General features: G+C 32.6%; 2 protein-coding genes across 4 annotated transcripts in view; one reads left to right on the forward strand and one right to left on the reverse strand.

Moving 5' to 3' along the window:
- Positions 1–18,473, reverse strand: part of COG5 (component of oligomeric golgi complex 5) — a 332,964-nt gene that overhangs the window by 237,828 nt on the left and 76,663 nt on the right. The gene's annotated exons all lie outside the window — the stretch shown is intronic.
- Positions 8,004–13,580, forward strand: GPR22 (G protein-coupled receptor 22). Of its 3 annotated transcripts, XM_053554019.1 has the most exons (3): positions 8,004–8,432; positions 9,355–9,608; positions 11,961–13,580. In XM_053554019.1, exon 3 carries the CDS (start codon positions 11,986–11,988, stop codon positions 13,285–13,287), a length of 1,302 nt encoding a protein of 433 aa, XP_053409994.1. In that variant the 5' UTR covers positions 8,004–8,432; positions 9,355–9,608; positions 11,961–11,985; the 3' UTR covers positions 13,288–13,580. The 3 variants fall into 3 exon arrangements, with proteins under 3 accessions (XP_053409994.1, XP_053409993.1, XP_053409995.1); XM_053554018.1 differs by lacking the exons at positions 8,004–8,432; positions 9,355–9,608 and adding an exon at positions 10,105–10,290; XM_053554020.1 differs by lacking the exons at positions 8,004–8,432; positions 9,355–9,608 and adding an exon at positions 10,176–10,388.

An 18,473-nucleotide genomic window follows, 5' to 3' on the forward strand; every position in this document is an offset into this window, starting at 1 on the left:
ATAGAAAATCCGAACCTATTATCTATTAAATAAATAATTTGAATTTATCATTAAAAACTTTAAACAATATAAAACCTCCTGGCTTAAATGTATTCTCTAGTGAATTCTATCAAACATTTAAGAAAAGATTAACACTGATCTTATAGGAAGCTTTTTAATTAAAGAAATATTTTTCAATTCATTTTATGAGTCCAACACTGCCATGATCCAAAATCAGACAAAAACATTACAATAAAGGAAAAATCTAGCCTGAATTCTTTCTACCACCTTTTATATGACGGAGGGGGAGACTTAACATCTCTGAGGGAAGGATAACAAACCCTGTCACTCTTTGGATACTGCTGAAAACCCTTTAGAACTAGAAAAAAGAAAAAAAATCCTGTAGCCCTGTGGGGAAAAAAGGAATTCATCCCATAACTGGAAGTAAGGAGAGACACTGAGAGGTTCCCATTCCCACAACTCAAGACACAGTGGTTGCCCAGTCTATTACAGTGAATTTGTTGCACATGATGGTGGCAATCTGGGAGGTACAAGCTTGAGTGAGCCAGACTATCCAGCAGCTGCAATTAGTTTCATAGTTTGCAGTACCAAAAAATTAGCAGTTTTTAATCTGCTAATCTTCTAACACGCAGACCTGAAGGTTAGGCTGTTGCCAACAGGCCAGGAGTCAGTAAAAATAAAACAAGGTTAATCAAGGAAGGCATAGGTCAGAGCTATGAGAGTGGAGTGATCCTACATACCCTGTTTTCTATAGCTGATCCTGAACGGCTGTTTCGGCTTTTAACTTAGCTGAACCATCAGTGAAACATGCCCAGGTATTTACAAGAATTTCTATAAATTGAAGGCCCCAGTGAGTCAGTGGCTTCAGGTGGCAAAACGAGAGGTAATTTTTTCCCCAAAAGGGGTAGCTTCTACTTCTTCAGAAAAACTAAAATGACATTAAGGCCAGGCCAGCTGCATCCCTGAACACACTATTTTCATCAGTGAGGTTCTTTCCTCATTAACTGTCAAGTCCAAGTTAACCTATCCAAAATAGGGACATCAAGCAAGAGAATCACATGCACATGACATCTATGGTCAAGTCATTTCTTTTCTTTCTTTTTTTTTCTTTTAAAAGACAGGGTCTCACTCTGTCACCCAGGATAGAGTACAGTTGTGTGATCACAGATTGCTGCAGTCTTTAACTTCTAAGCTCAAGCAATCCTCTTGCCTCAGCCTCCCAAGTAGTTGATACCACAGGCACACACCACCAACCCCAGTTAATTTTTTATTTTTTGTAGAGATGAGGTCTCACCATGTTGCTGAGGCTGGTCTTGTATTCCCCGGCTCAAGTGATCCTCCTACCCCCATCTCCCAAGGTGCTAGGATTGCAAGCATAAGGTAGTTTTCATTTTGCCAAGAACTTAGCATTAGGCAAATAGCAATCCTCCTTTTCAAAACAGATGTACTTGGTAGCTGGGTCAGGCAGGTGGCACTGCTGTACTGGGAAATGGCCTGAGTTCTCCAACAGCCACCAAAATTGTGATTTTCTTTTTTTTTCTTCCAGGGATAATTCCTTCCTTCCTTCATTCTTTATTTTATTTTATTTTATTTTATTTTATTTTTTTGCTGGATCACCAAGGTAAAAGATAAGGATATCACCTCTCTACATGCAGCAGCCAAGGAATGGAAGAGTCTCCTCTGGATCTATAAGCACTCAACAGTTTAAGAACATAAATATCAACCAAAACAATAATACACTGAAAGGGCCCAGAGGCTCCACCTACATTTTAGCTTTTTTGAACTCGAGTGTTTTTCCCCCTAGAGGAACACACACCAAGGAAGTCAGCACATGCATAAAAGGGACTATAGCCACAGCTGCCAGGAGACTCCATTATTTCCTGACAAGAAGCGTGGGGAGTCCAGGGTAGCGCGGGAGGCTAACCTGCAGGAGGGCTGTGGTGGTAGGACAGCCTTTTTTCTCCTTTGGCTCCCCACTCCAGGGTGGTGCCACTTCTTCCCTGGCATACCCCAAGCTCCTAGGCCTCTGGTTCTCTAATTTGCCCCTATGCATGCTGTTACATCTCCACCCTACAGCCCTCACTACCTTCAGCCTCCCTTACCACCTACTAAGCTTTTTTCCCCACATGACCACGTGGAAGGGTGACTGAGTCAACTCTAGTCAAGAGAGCTAGAAAAGTTTCAATTCCTTTCCCTCCTGGGGTTTCCCACCATACTTGGCTTTTATCTTAAGCAGCTGAGGTTAGAATAGAGGGGTGGTGAATCAGCGAGCACAGAGCAACTACAGACTCTGCACTTACGTTCAATTTCAAGTGGCTGCCCATTTGGACTTGACAAATGAATTTATATTTTATCTACCCAAAGCTCTACATCCTCATTGTTGACATATTTTAATTCAGCGCTGGAAAGCCCTTGATTAGGCAGCTACCACCATACTGCCTTTTTGCCTTAGAGCACAAAGGCTTCCTACATCCTTAATGTAATAAAATTCTTTCCTCCTCCAGCCTAGAGTGAGCAACAACCAAAGCACCATTCCAGCAGCTTCATTCAATTCTCTCTCTCACTAATTGGCCTCAAAACATTCATTAACAGGTAGGGGACTGTTACTCTCCACTAATATCCCAAGAGCATTTGCTACGTCTATCCCCTAAACCGTTCCACAAATGCCCTGCCTGTCCTTCCTCTTTGAAGAAGTCACATTCCTGTCAACATTGTATCCGTGTCACCATAAGTGCCAAAAATTATTAAAGATCTAGGACTTGACCCTACTTATGAGCTATGAAGCTTGCTTGTTACTTTTTCATGGATAGTAGCAGAACATACAAGATGCTCCGGTGAGAGACAAAGGACTTTATTACCCATAATACAACAAGCAGTATGAACATCACTTCAGGGACAGTTTCCCTTGCTCCTCTACATCCCTGGCAGAGGGACCTAGGAGGATACTCTGTATAATGTGGGTCACCTATGAGTAATGCTGAGCTGGGGGAATATGCCCTTCTTATAAAAAGCAGAAGCAAAGTTCTTTCTCTGGAGTCATTACTTCATGCCTCAAGGTTGCTAGCTAAAAATACAACCTGAGAAATGGACCAGATAAAGAGCATTCTTGGCATATCCAATAAGAACATTCAGGGATGCTCAGGACTTATGATGGGGTGCTTTTCCCAACATCTTCCAACACATTCCTATTTAACTTCATACTAGAGGACCTAGGCAATATAAGAAAGCAAGAAAATAAGTAAGTCACACATGATTCAGGAATAATTGCTCTATCTGAACATTGTCTATATAGAAAATATCATGGAATTCACAAAAAAGGCTCCCAAGATTAATATATGAGTTTAGTAAAGTTGTAGTATACAAGTTCAATATAAAAAAATCATATTTATATATACTAACAATTAACAATTAGATTTTTTTTAAATTAGGTGCTACTTAAATAGCACCAAAGAAATGAAATGATATAAAGCTAATGAAATATGTACAGGACCTACAGGCCTATAAGATAATGATAAATAAATCAAATAAGTCCTAAAAAAAAATAGAGACTGTGTCCATAAGTTAGAAGACTCTATCTATAATAAGATGTCAGTTCTCCCCAAACCAATGTAAAGGTTCTCTGAAAAACAACAAAAAATAACAACTTTTTGTAGCTATTATAACCCTAAACAGAGACTAGAAAGTAGCAATAACTGAAGATAACTGCTGAGTACATCTAACAAAGTCACCAGTGATCTTTGAAGTCTCTAAGAAGTATTAGTAAACTCTTAACATGCATTCATTTTCCCAAATGGATGAACCAAATGCCACCATGGATGTTACTTAGCCTACAGTGAGACTTCAGCCTATAGAATTCTACCATTATCTGGCAGACTTCTTACAAAAGCATTATGGACCCAACTAGTATCTCTAATAGACCACTAAATCATAGTGGTCATTCAGCTATGTCTCTCACCAGAGCGTAAAACTCATAACAGAACCAAAAAAGGAACCTGATACCTTTGATAGCTTTGTTAAATATATAATCTAGTTAATCAAACTGACTTGGTCTCAGGGTACAAAATTAATTTGATTTTGCATACTAACTTAGAGTAGAGCATTATACAAAGAAAAGGAAGCGACAGAAAAAGAAACCAATGAGAAGTGGGTGGAAGCACAAACAAAGCTATTTTGTAATTCTCTGATTAAAAATATAAGAAAAAAATGAACGAAATCCATAATTAAGAATGCAAAAAGAAATATTAAGAGTCAAAACAGTAAGCCAGAAAACTGGGGTACAGGTAATATTTTGAAAAAGGCTCCAAGGTAGACATACCAACAGTACAACACAGGTAACAGTCACAGCATCCAAAATCTAAGTTTGGATGAGAAAATGTAAAGAAATGTCATGTATTTTACAATATGTGATGCTGGCAAATGACTTAAAAATACACAGTGTAAAAAATAAAAATAAAAAATTTTAAATGCCCCACTTACGTGAAGGATATAAGGATAGAAAAGAATGGCTTGTGGAATTTTCCGTCTGCTAGGCATATGCCATTCTGATGCATATGCTTGATCCAATATAATCTCTTTTCAACTATTCTCTTATAGAAAATGAATTACCAATGTTGTTGACTCTCTACTACCTTGGCTTTTCCCCCGACTTGCTAGAAGTATCAGCAGATGGTCTACTGCTATTTTTCTATTAAAACGTTGTTTTGAAAGAAATTTAAAGTTGAGAAGCCAAATGAAATTTCTGAATTGGCTTTTAATTGAAATAATCCTTTCTTCCATGGTCTCCAGCATCAAAGAGAATTTGCCATTTATTATGTTAACTTATCCACAGACAAAGCACTCTTGAAAAAATACAATTTAAAAAGTAGGCTGGGCGTGGTAGTTCACACCTACAATCCTAGCACTCTGGGAGGGTGAGGAGAGTGGATTGCTTGAGCTCATGAGACCAGCCTGAACAAAAGCGAGATCCCATCTCTACTAAAAATAGAAAAACTGAGGCCAGAGGATCACTTGAGCCCAAGAGTTGGAGGCTGTCATGAGCTATGATGGCATGGCACTCTCCCCAGAGCAACAGCTTGAGACTCTGTCTCAAAAAAATAAATAAATAAGTAAAAAGTGATTTTCAACAGTTAGAAACTGCCTTTGCATATATACTTTGCAAATCTTTTTCAAAGCACTTTCAGTAATGGTTAATTCCAACATTAGTTGACTTTTTTACTTACAAAATCGAGCAATTATCAAAAACGTAGCATCGTAATTAGCCACAAGCAGGATAAGAATGATTTGATATGAATAGTGCAATGTAAATATAACAATAAATGACTCTCTACAGTCACAGTCGTCTAAACTTAAGATGACAAACACTTAAAAAACAAAGACTCTTTATAACAGGAATTTTAGGAATTAAAACAGATAATGAATGCAATCAAAATTTTTCTAGCTAAAAAGAAAAGCACAACTTTTGGAAAAGGATTTCAATTGAGCTGTATTTTGGAGTTAGATTCACATATGCTGGTTTAGTGCTCAGGAAAGTCAATTGTTTTCCCCCATTATTAATTAATTAAATAAAAATTTAATGTATAAAATTATTTTATAAAACAAACTTTGGTTTTAAATCACCTATTGTAGCATTTTTTAAGATTAGTATCCCATATGAATACCAAATATATTCAATACACAAATTTGAAAATGTGTTACTATGGAAACAAGAATCTTTGAAAACTCTTATATATATAATTTTATGAAAATAATAATTAATATAATCTGATTCTCAATCCAGTGGCTTACATATTTGTATATTTGTTAAAAACAGAAGAATTTAGGATTACCCTGTTAAGATTTCAGAGAACCTTGTAATCAACAAGCCAATTTGTGGTTTTTAAAAAGAAAGAAAATTATACTAAGCATTGTATATAATAAAACTGCTGCTTGTGATATTTAACATACCCTTAGGACAAATTATTTGTACAGAGGATAAAGACCAATGTCCATACTTGAGCTTTTTTGCTACTATTATTGCTTACAGAGACCCCATATTTTGTTTTTACAAAATAACATGAATAGAACTTGAAAACATTGTCTCACAAAGAGTTATACAGTACAAAAATATACTTCAAAGAAGAATCAAAGCTTTACTGTGACCCAAAGAAAGACTTGCCCAAAGTTACATACCTAGTAAGTTGCCCAAAAGTTACATACCTAGTAAGTTGCGACTCAACCCAGGATCATCCAATTCTATGTCTAAGTACCTACATTTCCAAAGAGACAAAGCCATCTACCTAGAGTAGGGTAGGGTTAACAGAATTCCAACACTGACTCAGCTAACTTCTTGCAGTCAGTAAATTTCTCTATGCCTTGGTTTCCTCTACTGTATGGAGCTATGTTGATGATAAACATAAGCCAATACTTAAACTCCTTGGCAGAAAAGTATTATATGTATCTCCACTATGTTAATAATTTCCTCCTCACCACCACAAGTTTCAACTGAAGCTAACATGTTTTCCAGGGTTTTAGTTTTAAGCTTAAAATAAGTGTGTGTGTGTGTGTGTGTGTGTGTGTATCAGCTATCTTTTAACATGGCTATCATTCTAACAAGATTCTTTTTCCCAACTTTCAAAATGCATAAATAATACCACAAAATTTTCATTTTTAGCATTACCAAAGCCCTCCCATCCAAAGCCATGCACAATATTTTAGAAATTCACAACAAAAATTTCTACCACATTACTCTCAACTTCTATAGAAATACAACTAAAAACCCATATAGTAGTCAGCCATTCCCCTATAAAGCTTAAAATGCATATTCCTTTTCAAAATTATAAGAAAGTAATTCCAATTACAAATAAAAAACTTAGCCTACATTTTGAAAAAATTAAGATTACTAATATTCCTAAAATAATGGAGATAGGTGACAGATGATTAATATTCTACTAATTTGGTCATCTGCGATGTCTTCTATTTTGTCAAGAGATACAGAATCCAGCTACTTTATATACGTAAGTCCAAAAAAAATTTACCCTCACTATCAACAGAAACTTATTTATAGGCAACCAAAATAAATAGAAAATTGCTTTTAAAATATTTTGGAGTCGTTAGTTAAACCGTTATTTTTATTTTGAAAGCATATCTATCTTAAAATAATTTAGCTTTATAACTTATAAAGACACGTAACCTACTTTTTCCTTTACCACATATATTTACCAACAACATTAGCATACAGCTACATATAATATTTAAGAAGTAGCAATCCACTAAGCAACATGCCTAGGTCAAAAACAGAACTAGCCAATTGAAATAAAATATTATGGCAAATAATGGGTACATGTCTATCAAGTAAAAGGGTTACCAGAGGAAAAGACCAAGTAGTAATATCCAAAAGTAATACAAATGATTAAAGTTTTATACACTGAGATTATGCTGTCAGCAATACAATTTTAAACAAATATATTTTAGGGCATAATCACCTTAGATCAATCTGATTAATGTTTTGAATGAATGAATACCTGAATGAGTGAGTCCTGAAGTCATGACAATGTTTAATACCTTGAGATGTTCACAACAATTTGGAATATACAGAGAAGATGACTTGAATACAAACAAACTAGTTGAAATTCAATGTGGCTCACAGTTAAGATGCAGTGGGTTTCTATTTGTAGAACAAAGAACCTCAACCAAAAACATATATAAGACTAAAATGTCCTCAAGTGTAATTATCGAGGCTTTAAAAAGAATATATACTTTTTACGATGTCTTTTTTTCTCCCCCACCTCCCTGAAATTTTTAATGTTTGGCATAAGTGACCAACAAACCAGAATAGAGTATACATTTTTAAAATACTAATTTACACATATTCTATTTAAGAACAATATACAATCACTTATAAGTTTAGCCTTTTTTAAAAAGCATCCTTACATAAAACAGTGGGGGGTGGGGGGGAAATCCCTGCTATATATATGAAACACAGTTTAAGCCCAATACAACTGACCAATCAAAATTAGTGAATGCACTGCATCTCTCTGCAGTGGAGAGAAGCGACAAGGTAGGCTGTCATTCTGCAAAAGCTGCCCAGAACAGGCTTTCCTCTGAAAAGCAGTGCCGTTCCTTTTTAGAAAGACTGACTCTAAATGTTGTCTCTGGAGACAAGAAGCCTTCAGTATGTTAAATTACTTTCATTATGTATTTTCAGATGCTTATTGATTCCACAGTAGGAAGAGTAAGAGACTGCAGCAGCCTCTAAGCAGCACTACACGTTCCATACATTAGCAGTACTGCTGAAACAATGGCACAGCACAGACACATATTTTCATTAAGGTCATTTTCGAAGAGATGTTTATGACCCTCTTCCCCCAGTCCTCTCCTAACAAGTGAACAAAATGAATCAATCAAAACTGGAAACGCTTCAACTACATCAAGAATTTATCAAATCTTTAGCGGAGGTAAGATGTGTTCCTTATTATAGTATGCAGCTGCTTTTGAACCGGCATAGTGGGGTAAAATTACTTTAAAAATTTTCAGCCTAAATTTTAAGTTTGTTTAATTCTGATTGCTAAACATGTGTTCTTAGATCTATTTCTTTTAAGACATGATATAATTTAAATGAATTTCTTTAGGATGCATTGTTAAATACAAAAAAAATTCTTTGTTAATTCAGTATGAAGACATCAGCTTTTGAGTCAACTTCAGACGTACAAATATTCTTAATATAAACAGCACAGTTTTTCTCAGGTGGTCAAAAAATGCTTGTATTTCTTAAAAGAACAAGGCTTACTATTTAGCTGTTATTTATTACTTACTTTTATGTTAACTGTTACTGGGCATGTTTATTGAAGACATTTAATTTGCAGTTACATTTTTGTATTACCTTTTACATTTTGACTACATACTTCTTCAATGGAAATTTATAGTATCTTATCACGGAATCTGTTTTAATCAGTTAAAATTCAAACTATGTACTAACAATTAAGCAAAGTACAATATTTTTACAGAAAGAAATCTTGTTCAATTTATTATAAAGAGGGACTGACAGTATGTTTAGTGCATACTAACTGTTCATAATTTCTGAAAACACAGGTTAGCTTCTAAAATGAGAGCAGAAATTAGTTTTAAAAAACAGCTTTTCACTCACTGTTGTATTTGAAATGTTTGCTCCAATTGTTAAATAAGATACAATCTTTATTAGGAAAGGAGAATCTTTTATTTAAAGACATTCTTAATTTTATGCATATATCTGTGGTTCTAAAAATACAGCTTAATTATTTTGATAACAAATATTGTATGGTTTCAAAATAAACTGAAGTAACTTTAATTGGAAATTATTTAAAACCCTTCTACTTATCCATTTTTTTTTCTTTTCATAAGGGTCCACAGCAGCTAATTCAGTATTTACAAGTAATAACATGAAGAATGCAATTGACTGAGCATCTCCCTAGCTGTCTGAACCCCGAACTGCAAGATATTCCTATAATAAATGATCTTAAGACATTAAGGAGTTAAACCCAGGGAATAAATCTACATTACTGTTGGAATATAACAGACAGCATCCTAAGAAGATACTACACAAAATAACCACAAAAAGAAAAACAATACAACCATAAAAGCCTGAAAACAAAATGGTGAGCATTTTTAAAGAAGTTGTTTATACTTTAACATACCAGAATTGTGGAAGCTACTGATTCTTGAAGAAATAATGAAACATGAATTTACAAAAGGAAAATGACATACTTTACCAGCTAGCAAAATGAAGCTTTAACAAGTGTTTTCTGCACTAGATATTCAGATATTCATATCAATTGATATCTAGTAATGGATTTTTCCATCTGAGTTTTATGACCAATTATGTATCCTCTTCTAATGAAAACAAACCAAATTAAGTAGCAGATGGTTTTTGTCAAAAGAACATGGACTGGATTTATAATATAAAGCAAGTTATGGGATTGAGAAATCATTTCAAAATGATGAGGACTGCTATAGAAACAGATTTAAAATTGTAACAAAAGGATGTCTAAATACATTTTAGAAGCTAGAAACCTTATGTTTCCTTTTTTGTTTTCACATATTCTGGAAAATAAAGAGACTCTCTCATATATTCCTTCAAAGGGAAACATAATTCCTATCATTTGAGGAAGTTTCTCTTGGTCGTGGCTTTTTAAGACAAAACAAACCCAAATATGTACTGTTTTTTAAAAATCTATCAGCCAACTAAATCTCATAATTCATGCAGTTGAAGTATTGGAGAGAAAATGAGAGAATTCCTACAAGACATGAAATAAAACACAGCTACTTCACTGCTGTCAGGTAAAAATTCATGTCAAAATCTGTTAATGACCTCATGTATCAATTTATGAAAAACTGCCATAGTGAGCCAAAAGGCCAATAAAGGCAACAGCAAACAGGTAGGTCAGAAGATGCATGCACCCCATCACACTATTTAACACTGACACAAGGAGTCTCGCCCCACAGGAGAGGCATTTTACTTAATGATCATCTAACTTTACATTTCTGGTTTATTTAAGTACAAATCTAGCCGATGTGACAAAGACCTGATGTTTAATCTGTCAGTTCAGAAAATTTGGCACACTCAAAATTTTCCATTTTTATAGGGTTTAATGTTAGCTAAGACCTTCATTTAGTCAAATATTTCTCTAGTTATACTTACTATCCTCTCCAAAGAAATGTTATCATTTGTGTTTCTGAAATACTATCCCCAAAATAACATGCATAAATAAAACTTGTCAAAGGTAACATCAAGTAAAGGTTAACATGAGTTCTAAAGATTATTAACTTTTATAATGTATTCTACAGTTGAAATGCTGTACTTGCAATGTGAAATATAGTTGGTTGTATGATTACATATTTTAAACTGTATATATTGATTACTGACAATTTAGCCCAGAACATCAGACATTCTTTTTATAAATTACTCTAAACCCCTATAAATTAAAATACAGATTTGCATGAATTAACAAAAGAGTTTGCTTTTTTCAATTTTCTTCAAAGTTATACTCTGCATGATGTATACAAAAGATTTCACAAGTAATGTGTAACTTTAAAAGCTTCCTCAAAAAATGGGCTTCACATATTCTTGTCCCCTAAAATTTCATTTTTTACTTTAAAAACTCAGTTTGAACAAAAAAAATCAACTGATATTATTCTTTTAAACTACTTCAAAAATGGGCTATTTGTTAATATGGTATTTAATTTCAATTTTCTCCTTCCACAATATACAAGAGGGTGTGGTCAGAAAATAAATCATTCACAGGAGTGTTAGTGCTCTTTTACCAGCTTTGTGGTTTTTCACTTTAGCATAAAGTTCCTTTTCTTCTAATTTTTATGAGTTTGCCAATTGTAAAATTCTGTGAACATTTTAACTGTGATATATGAAATACTTATCATTTGCCATTGCTGTAATAAATAACTCCAAACATCCCTAATAACACTGCAAACTTCTGAATATGAAATTCAATATCAAACTAGTACTCTGTGCCATTAATCATTTGAAATGAACATTTGTCCTGTTCATTTGCAATCTCATAGGAATAATTACACCAGCATTCATTATGCTAGAGCACATTAAAATATCATTTATTTCTTACCTACTCATCTTTTTAAATGAAATTTTAAAATACTGGGTCAAAATTAGTTTTATATACTGGGTAGTTCTATTACACAAAAATATACTTTACCTCACTGAGCTTGAAAAACTCAAATGAGGAACACCCTTTAGTATATTAAATAATTTTGCACTAACGGGGGAAATCCCTGTAGAGTTATTTCCACAAAAGGGAAACAGCTGTCATTTACATCAAAACAATACAACCTGAATGTTTTTTAATTCTAAATTTTCCATTAATAGTTTATAAATTAAACTCAGTACACAATAAAAAGATTTTTTAACAAGAAACACATGGTTTATATGTTATTTAAATTGCCAAATATCAAATAGTTTATTCTATTTCACTTTCTAGGGGAAAAACCAACTGCTCCAAAAGAATGTGTTTTTCTCCCACTCTGGAAATCAACATGCAGTCTGAATCTAACATTACAGTGCGAGATGACATTGACGACATCAACACCAATATGTACCAACCACTATCATATCCATTAAGCTTTCAAGTGTCTCTCACCGGATTTCTTATGTTAGAAATTGTGTTGGGACTTGGCAGCAACCTCACCGTATTGGTACTTTACTGCATGAAATCCAACTTAATCAACTCTGTCAGTAACATTATTACAATGAATCTTCATGTACTTGATGTAATAATTTGTGTGGGATGTATTCCTCTAACTATAGTTATCCTTCTGCTTTCACTGGAGAGTAACACTGCTCTCATCTGCTGTTTCCACGAGGCTTGTGTATCTTTTGCAAGTGTCTCAACAGCAATCAACGTTTTTGCTATCACTTTGGACAGATATGACATCTCTGTGAAACCTGCAAACCGAATTCTGACAATGGGCAGAGCTGTAATGTTAATGACATCTATTTGGATTTTTTCTTTTTTCTCTTTCCTGATTCCTTTTATTGAGGTAAATTTTTTCAGTCTGCAAAGTGGAAATACATGGGAAAACAGGACACTTTTATGTGTCAGTACGAATGAATACTACACTGAACTGGGAATGTATTATCACCTGCTAGTACAGATCCCAATATTCTTTTTCACTGTTATAGTAATGTTAATCACATACACCAAAATACTTCAAGCTCTTAATATTCGAATAGGAACAAGATTTTCAACAGGGCAGAAGAAGAAAACAAGAAAGAAAAAGACAATTTCTTTAACCACACAACATGAGACTACAGACATGTCACAAAGCAGTGGTGGGAGAAATGTGGTCTTTGGTGTAAGAACTTCAGTTTCTGTAATAATTGCCCTCCGGCGAGCTGTGAAACGACACCGTGAAAGACGGGAAAGACAAAAAAGAGTCTTCAAAATGTCTCTATTGATTATTTCTACATTTCTTCTCTGCTGGACACCAATTTCTGTTTTAAATACCACTATTTTATGTTTAGGCCCAAGTGACCTTTTAGTAAAATTAAGATTGTGTTTTCTAGTCATGGCTTATGGAACAACTATATTTCACCCTCTATTATATGCATTCACTAGACAAAAGTTTCAAAAGGTCTTGAAAAGTAAAATGAAAAAGAGAGTTGTTTCCATAGTGGAAGCTGATCCCATGCCTAATAATGCTGTAATACACAACTCTTGGATAGATCCTAAAAGAAACAAAAAAATTACCTTTGAAGATAGTGAAATAAGAGAGAAATGTTTGGTACCACAGGTTGTCACAGACTAGGGAAAAGTCTAAGTTTTACCAAATCCACATTCAGATGAATTTTAAATTTAACTTGTAAAAAAATAAAATTACTGCCAAATATAAGGAAAAAAAATTAAGTATTGGTTATGTTGTAAATTATCAATGTGAATGTCAATTAGATTAGGTCATATATATTCAATTTCTTCATTACTTAATGTATTTGTTGCATGGCAGTTTGTTAAAGTAATATCATGTGTATATTTTGTCAATATTATGTCCAACAGCAGATACTCATGTAAGTCATATTTTCTAAAGAATAAATACATAGCCTTAAAACAGTGTATAACTTTAAAATGTAACTGACATAGGTATCCTTGCTTTCTTTTTTTTATATAAAGGTATATTGTTTCTAAGCCACAAAATACAGATATATTTGTATGGTGATGACTGGAATAGGATTTTAACATAAAGCCAAAATTATAGACTCAAAGCAATCAAAACAATCCAGGATTTTATGTACTAATATGCTATATTATGTTTCCTGATATAGTATACTTACTATTATATTTGACATATCAAAAGTAATGAACTATGTATGAAACTTTTTCTTTCTTTTGAATGTAGAAATCATAGTGTTTAACAGGATTCTAAAATCCATGAGCCAAAAAACAATCCTATATATGCACACCAAGATAGGGAAACTTTAAAATTCAAGTTTACTACAAAGAAAATATTGATTTTTCTAAGATCAAGGGTAATATGCCTATAATACACAAATGAACCTACAATAAAGGGAAGGAATAATACTAAAGCACCAGCTTCTTTCTTCCTTCCTTACTTTATTTGAATCTAAGCCAAATGCTCTGGGATTAATATAATATATTGGTAAAACCCAGTACATTAAAAGAAACCCAATTCTGAACTTTATTCAGCTCAGCCCTTTGAATACTGTAAGTTAACTATCCAAATCTAAATACCATGAAGGGGAAAAAAGACTTTCTGTCTTTGTAGAAAAGCCTAACAAAGCCAAATGTTTCTAATTTTAGGTACATGACACTTTACAGTAATACAATGTACACGATGTTCCTACACAATCATAGCTCCGTAGTATTTCAGAATAGAGTAGTTCTATTTCCACACCAAAAATCATTAAAGCAACAATAAATCTTGTCACTTTTTTACCCTACCATCTTTCTTTTCAATCCTTAATTCACACTGAAAAGCTATCAAATTACAAATCCTAGCCATAGATTACAGGATTGAGAATCTCATATCAAACATTTTCCAGTTATTACAATGTAATAATCTATCAATGAGTACTAATATCACTGTATCAGAAAATTAGCAATAAGGTACTTAAAACAAAAATATATGTTACAGCATGTTAGCTGGACAACTTTTATTCTGTTTTTTTAACCACTGTATTCACTAAACCAAGTAGCATCTCATTTTTAGATAAAGAAATTACGTCCAACAATTCAATGATACATCATTTTTATACAAATAAATGAGATTCATCCAATCTAGTTTGCTAAATGCCCTAATCCTTGAAGAAATGAATACCATGCAAAACCTCGAATTCACTGAGGTTACATAGTAAATTAAGTAGTGATTTACTTCTGATAAGAATGTTAACATACTGTCAAATTTTAGTAAAGACCCACTTTCCTTCTGCCTTATTTTCTACTGCTTTATGGAAATAAATAAATTTAATAAAATTTAATAAAATGTAGCATAAAGCAAGTAAGGCATTTTTTTGAAACCCTGAAGAGAAGAAATTAACACTTCATGTGTAAAGGTATGATGAAAATTTTCATTTGATAAATATATTTGGCACGGCAATATATTCACTTAAAAATGCTATATTCGTTTAAAAATAATATATTCATTCAAAAACTTAAAAATAAATTTTATACTTGGACTCTCAAGCATATATTAAAACTTTAACATATAGTTTTATAACATCAATAAAAATTAGACTATTTTTAGAGGTTCCGTATTTTTAAAAAAAAAAAAAAAAAACCTTTATGTTTTAAACATTTTTACTTTCCAGGTTTATAAGCATGCCAAAGAGCTCAGTAAAAAAAACAGAGATTTCTAATAAATTTGCCTAACCTCCTTTCATGCCTTCTTGTCCTCTGTGATAAGAAATTAAACAAAATAAGAAATAAATGGCAAATATTATAACATTGCCCTTTAAACTGCTATTATTGCTATACTTGACATTGGAGCAGACATTTAACAAGCATGTTTGCTCATCTGTAATGATCTTTCAGGTATACAGAAGGGCACTAACTGATTTATAACAAAATTCATACCCACGATTAGCTTCTATTAATTTTTAAGTGCTAAGTAATATGTAATCTGTAAACAAAGATAATATTCATGTGTTAAAAATTCAGCTTTCAAAAGCAGGTCACAAAAATACTTGTAATTACTGACCTCAGCTTAAGAATGAGAAGCTTAAACAATTTTTTAAATTAAATGTTTGTCTGTAAAAAGATGAAATAAAATAAAAATATTTTTATTTTCATGATAGGCTTCACTCCAGTGAGCAAACTTTTCACTTTATTTCAAATGAGTTTGCTTTAAAAAATATAAATACTAGTTTTTCCTGTTAAAATGAAAATCAAAAATGCAGAATCAAGAGAGACAATAGTAAGCTCGATATGATATCTTTCTTAAAACTATATTTTTCTAAAAAGTACAGCTGCCCAACTGGACCCCCTCCAGATAACAAAATTGTAAGCAAATAAACACCTGTTTAAAAAAAAAAAAAAAACTATTTTTCTACCCATATGCTAAATCACAAACATACATATCAATTTCTATGTACTTAATTGCATCAAATCTTCAAAACAATAGAAATAAGAACTATTTTAAAAACCAAAGATGAGCTGAACAAGATATGAAAATTTTATTTGCTTTTCTGGATTTTTGGTCTTTGTTAATTTGAGGAGGTTATTATGCTACCAATTACTACCCAATAGATATTCAAACCTATTATGGAAACTAAATTATTTATAATCATGCACTTTAAAAATGCCATTTATAATAATTCTGTACTTCTCACCTGTGGTAAGTCAATTTTGGGGGTATGTAGTCTATTTTTTCATCCCATAAATAAAATACAGTAGTCTCCCATTACCCGTGGTTTTGCTTTGTGTGGTTTCAGTTACCCATGGTCAACTGTAGTCAAAAATATTAAATGGAAAAATTCTGGAAATAATTCATGAGTTTTAAATGACTCTACTTAAATTTATTTATAATTATTATATTTACTGTGCCTAGTTTTAACTTATACTTTATCATAGGTATACTATAATATATAATGCATGATACATACACTATCCATGGTTACAGGCATCCATTGGAGGTCTGAGATGAGGGGAGAATTACTATGTAACAAAATCTCAGTTCTCTGGGAATTAAAAAATCAGACTCCTCATTTAACTGAAATGAGACTTAAATGTAAAAAAAAAAAGAAAAGAAAAGAAAAAGAAAAAAGGCCTTTAGTAGAGCTTTATTCCACAAAGTGTTTCAAGGCTACTTTCTGAAGTCAATAAAACTTTCACTTTTATTGCATTTTATGATTATACAACTAAGTAAACTTTGTAATTCAATTAGCATTTATAATCTGACAGTTCAGAGGCATTATGGTAGATACTATGAATTAATATGAAATAGAAACATAAACCTCAAGAGCTTAAAATCTAGAATCAAGGTACTAAAAAATATATAGCAATGCCTAAAAACAAAGGCAGATGCAGGAATAAAACACCATAATAGAAAAGTTCTTAATAGATTTAAGAAGGAAGAGATTATGTTGAATTTAAGAACAATATAAACAAAAGCACTGGTGAGGAAAGCTACTGCAATATATTCTGAAAGAGCAAATTATGCCTTGGAAAGAAAGTAATGCAGGAGTGAGCAGTTACCTAGAAAGTTAAATTAGGGCCATAAGATAAAAGACCTTAAATTCTACTGTGGGAATATGAGAAATGAGCTTTAAAAAAATAATAAAAGCAGTATGTAGACAGAATTGATTGGGTAAGACACAGCAGATGGGAAGCTATTCCCTTCACCTTGATAGTTGAAAAGCCTGGCAAAAAGTGATGGCAGTAACTCTGCACAGGAGTGTAGCAATGCGACAAGCAATGTGAAGACAGAATCAATAGGGTTTGTCAACTAACTAGAAAGACAACTCATATAAGAGATTAAAGAATTAAATATAATGGCCACAAGGAGTATTATAAAAAAACTAGATTACCCTCAATGATCAAAGAATTATTTAATTATGCTCTACATAAAATACATGGATAACAAGGGTTAAAATGAAACATTCTTAGGAAAGCAGAAAATTCAATAAAGTAAAATAAACATTACTTAAGAATTTCTAGTTATTAAAAGGTATTCAAAAATAAAACTTTAAATTGATGTTTGAAATTATCTACTTAATATGTTTTGCAATGATTTATTCCATTTTACCATTAAACACTTTCTTAGTAATTTTTAATTATAAAAAATTGTAAACACATAATGAAAAGTACCAATGTATATGAAGCAAAAAATACAAGTATCAACCTTTGCTTTTATCCCCTATTAATTTAATATGAACATCTGCCCAATTCATTACACACATTTCCTGTATTCTTTGTTAAGGACAACATAAAAATAATTTTAAGTTGAACATTTTAAAAATACATAGCAATGTTACTAAAAGATAATATTAATAAAAGATCAAATAATTAAACCTTTTTCTATAGTAACTAAATAGCTTCAAACTGTATTCCAAGATCACCTTGAAAAATATAAGCAAAGTAACTTGGCAACTGAACTGAAACAGGTAATTCTTCTGAATGGAGCCATGAAGCAGGGGGAAAAGTATAAAATAAAGTATTTCTTTTGTTCTCTTCCATTGAATAAGACAAGAAATAAGAAATCTAAAGGAAACTTTTAGAGCCTATTTTCTTTACATCTCAGAGATGAGCAGTTATTTATCCTCCTGAGTGTAAGCCCCTCACACCTGCAGTGAACTGAAAGAAAGGTAAACAGTTCAGTGATAGTAAATGAGGGAGAAAGCAGCTCAGATGATATCATAAAAGAGAAAAATGAGATAACAGAACCCAGATAAGGCTGGAAAAAAGACCTAAAATACTCACAGAAGCTTAAGAAATACAAATAGAACACAAATTGTGCGTTAGAGTTTACAGAAGGAAACTAAT

Source organism: Nycticebus coucang, chromosome 11 (genome assembly GCF_027406575.1).
Source record: "Nycticebus coucang isolate mNycCou1 chromosome 11, mNycCou1.pri, whole genome shotgun sequence".
NCBI lineage: Eukaryota > Metazoa > Chordata > Mammalia > Primates > Lorisidae > Nycticebus > Nycticebus coucang.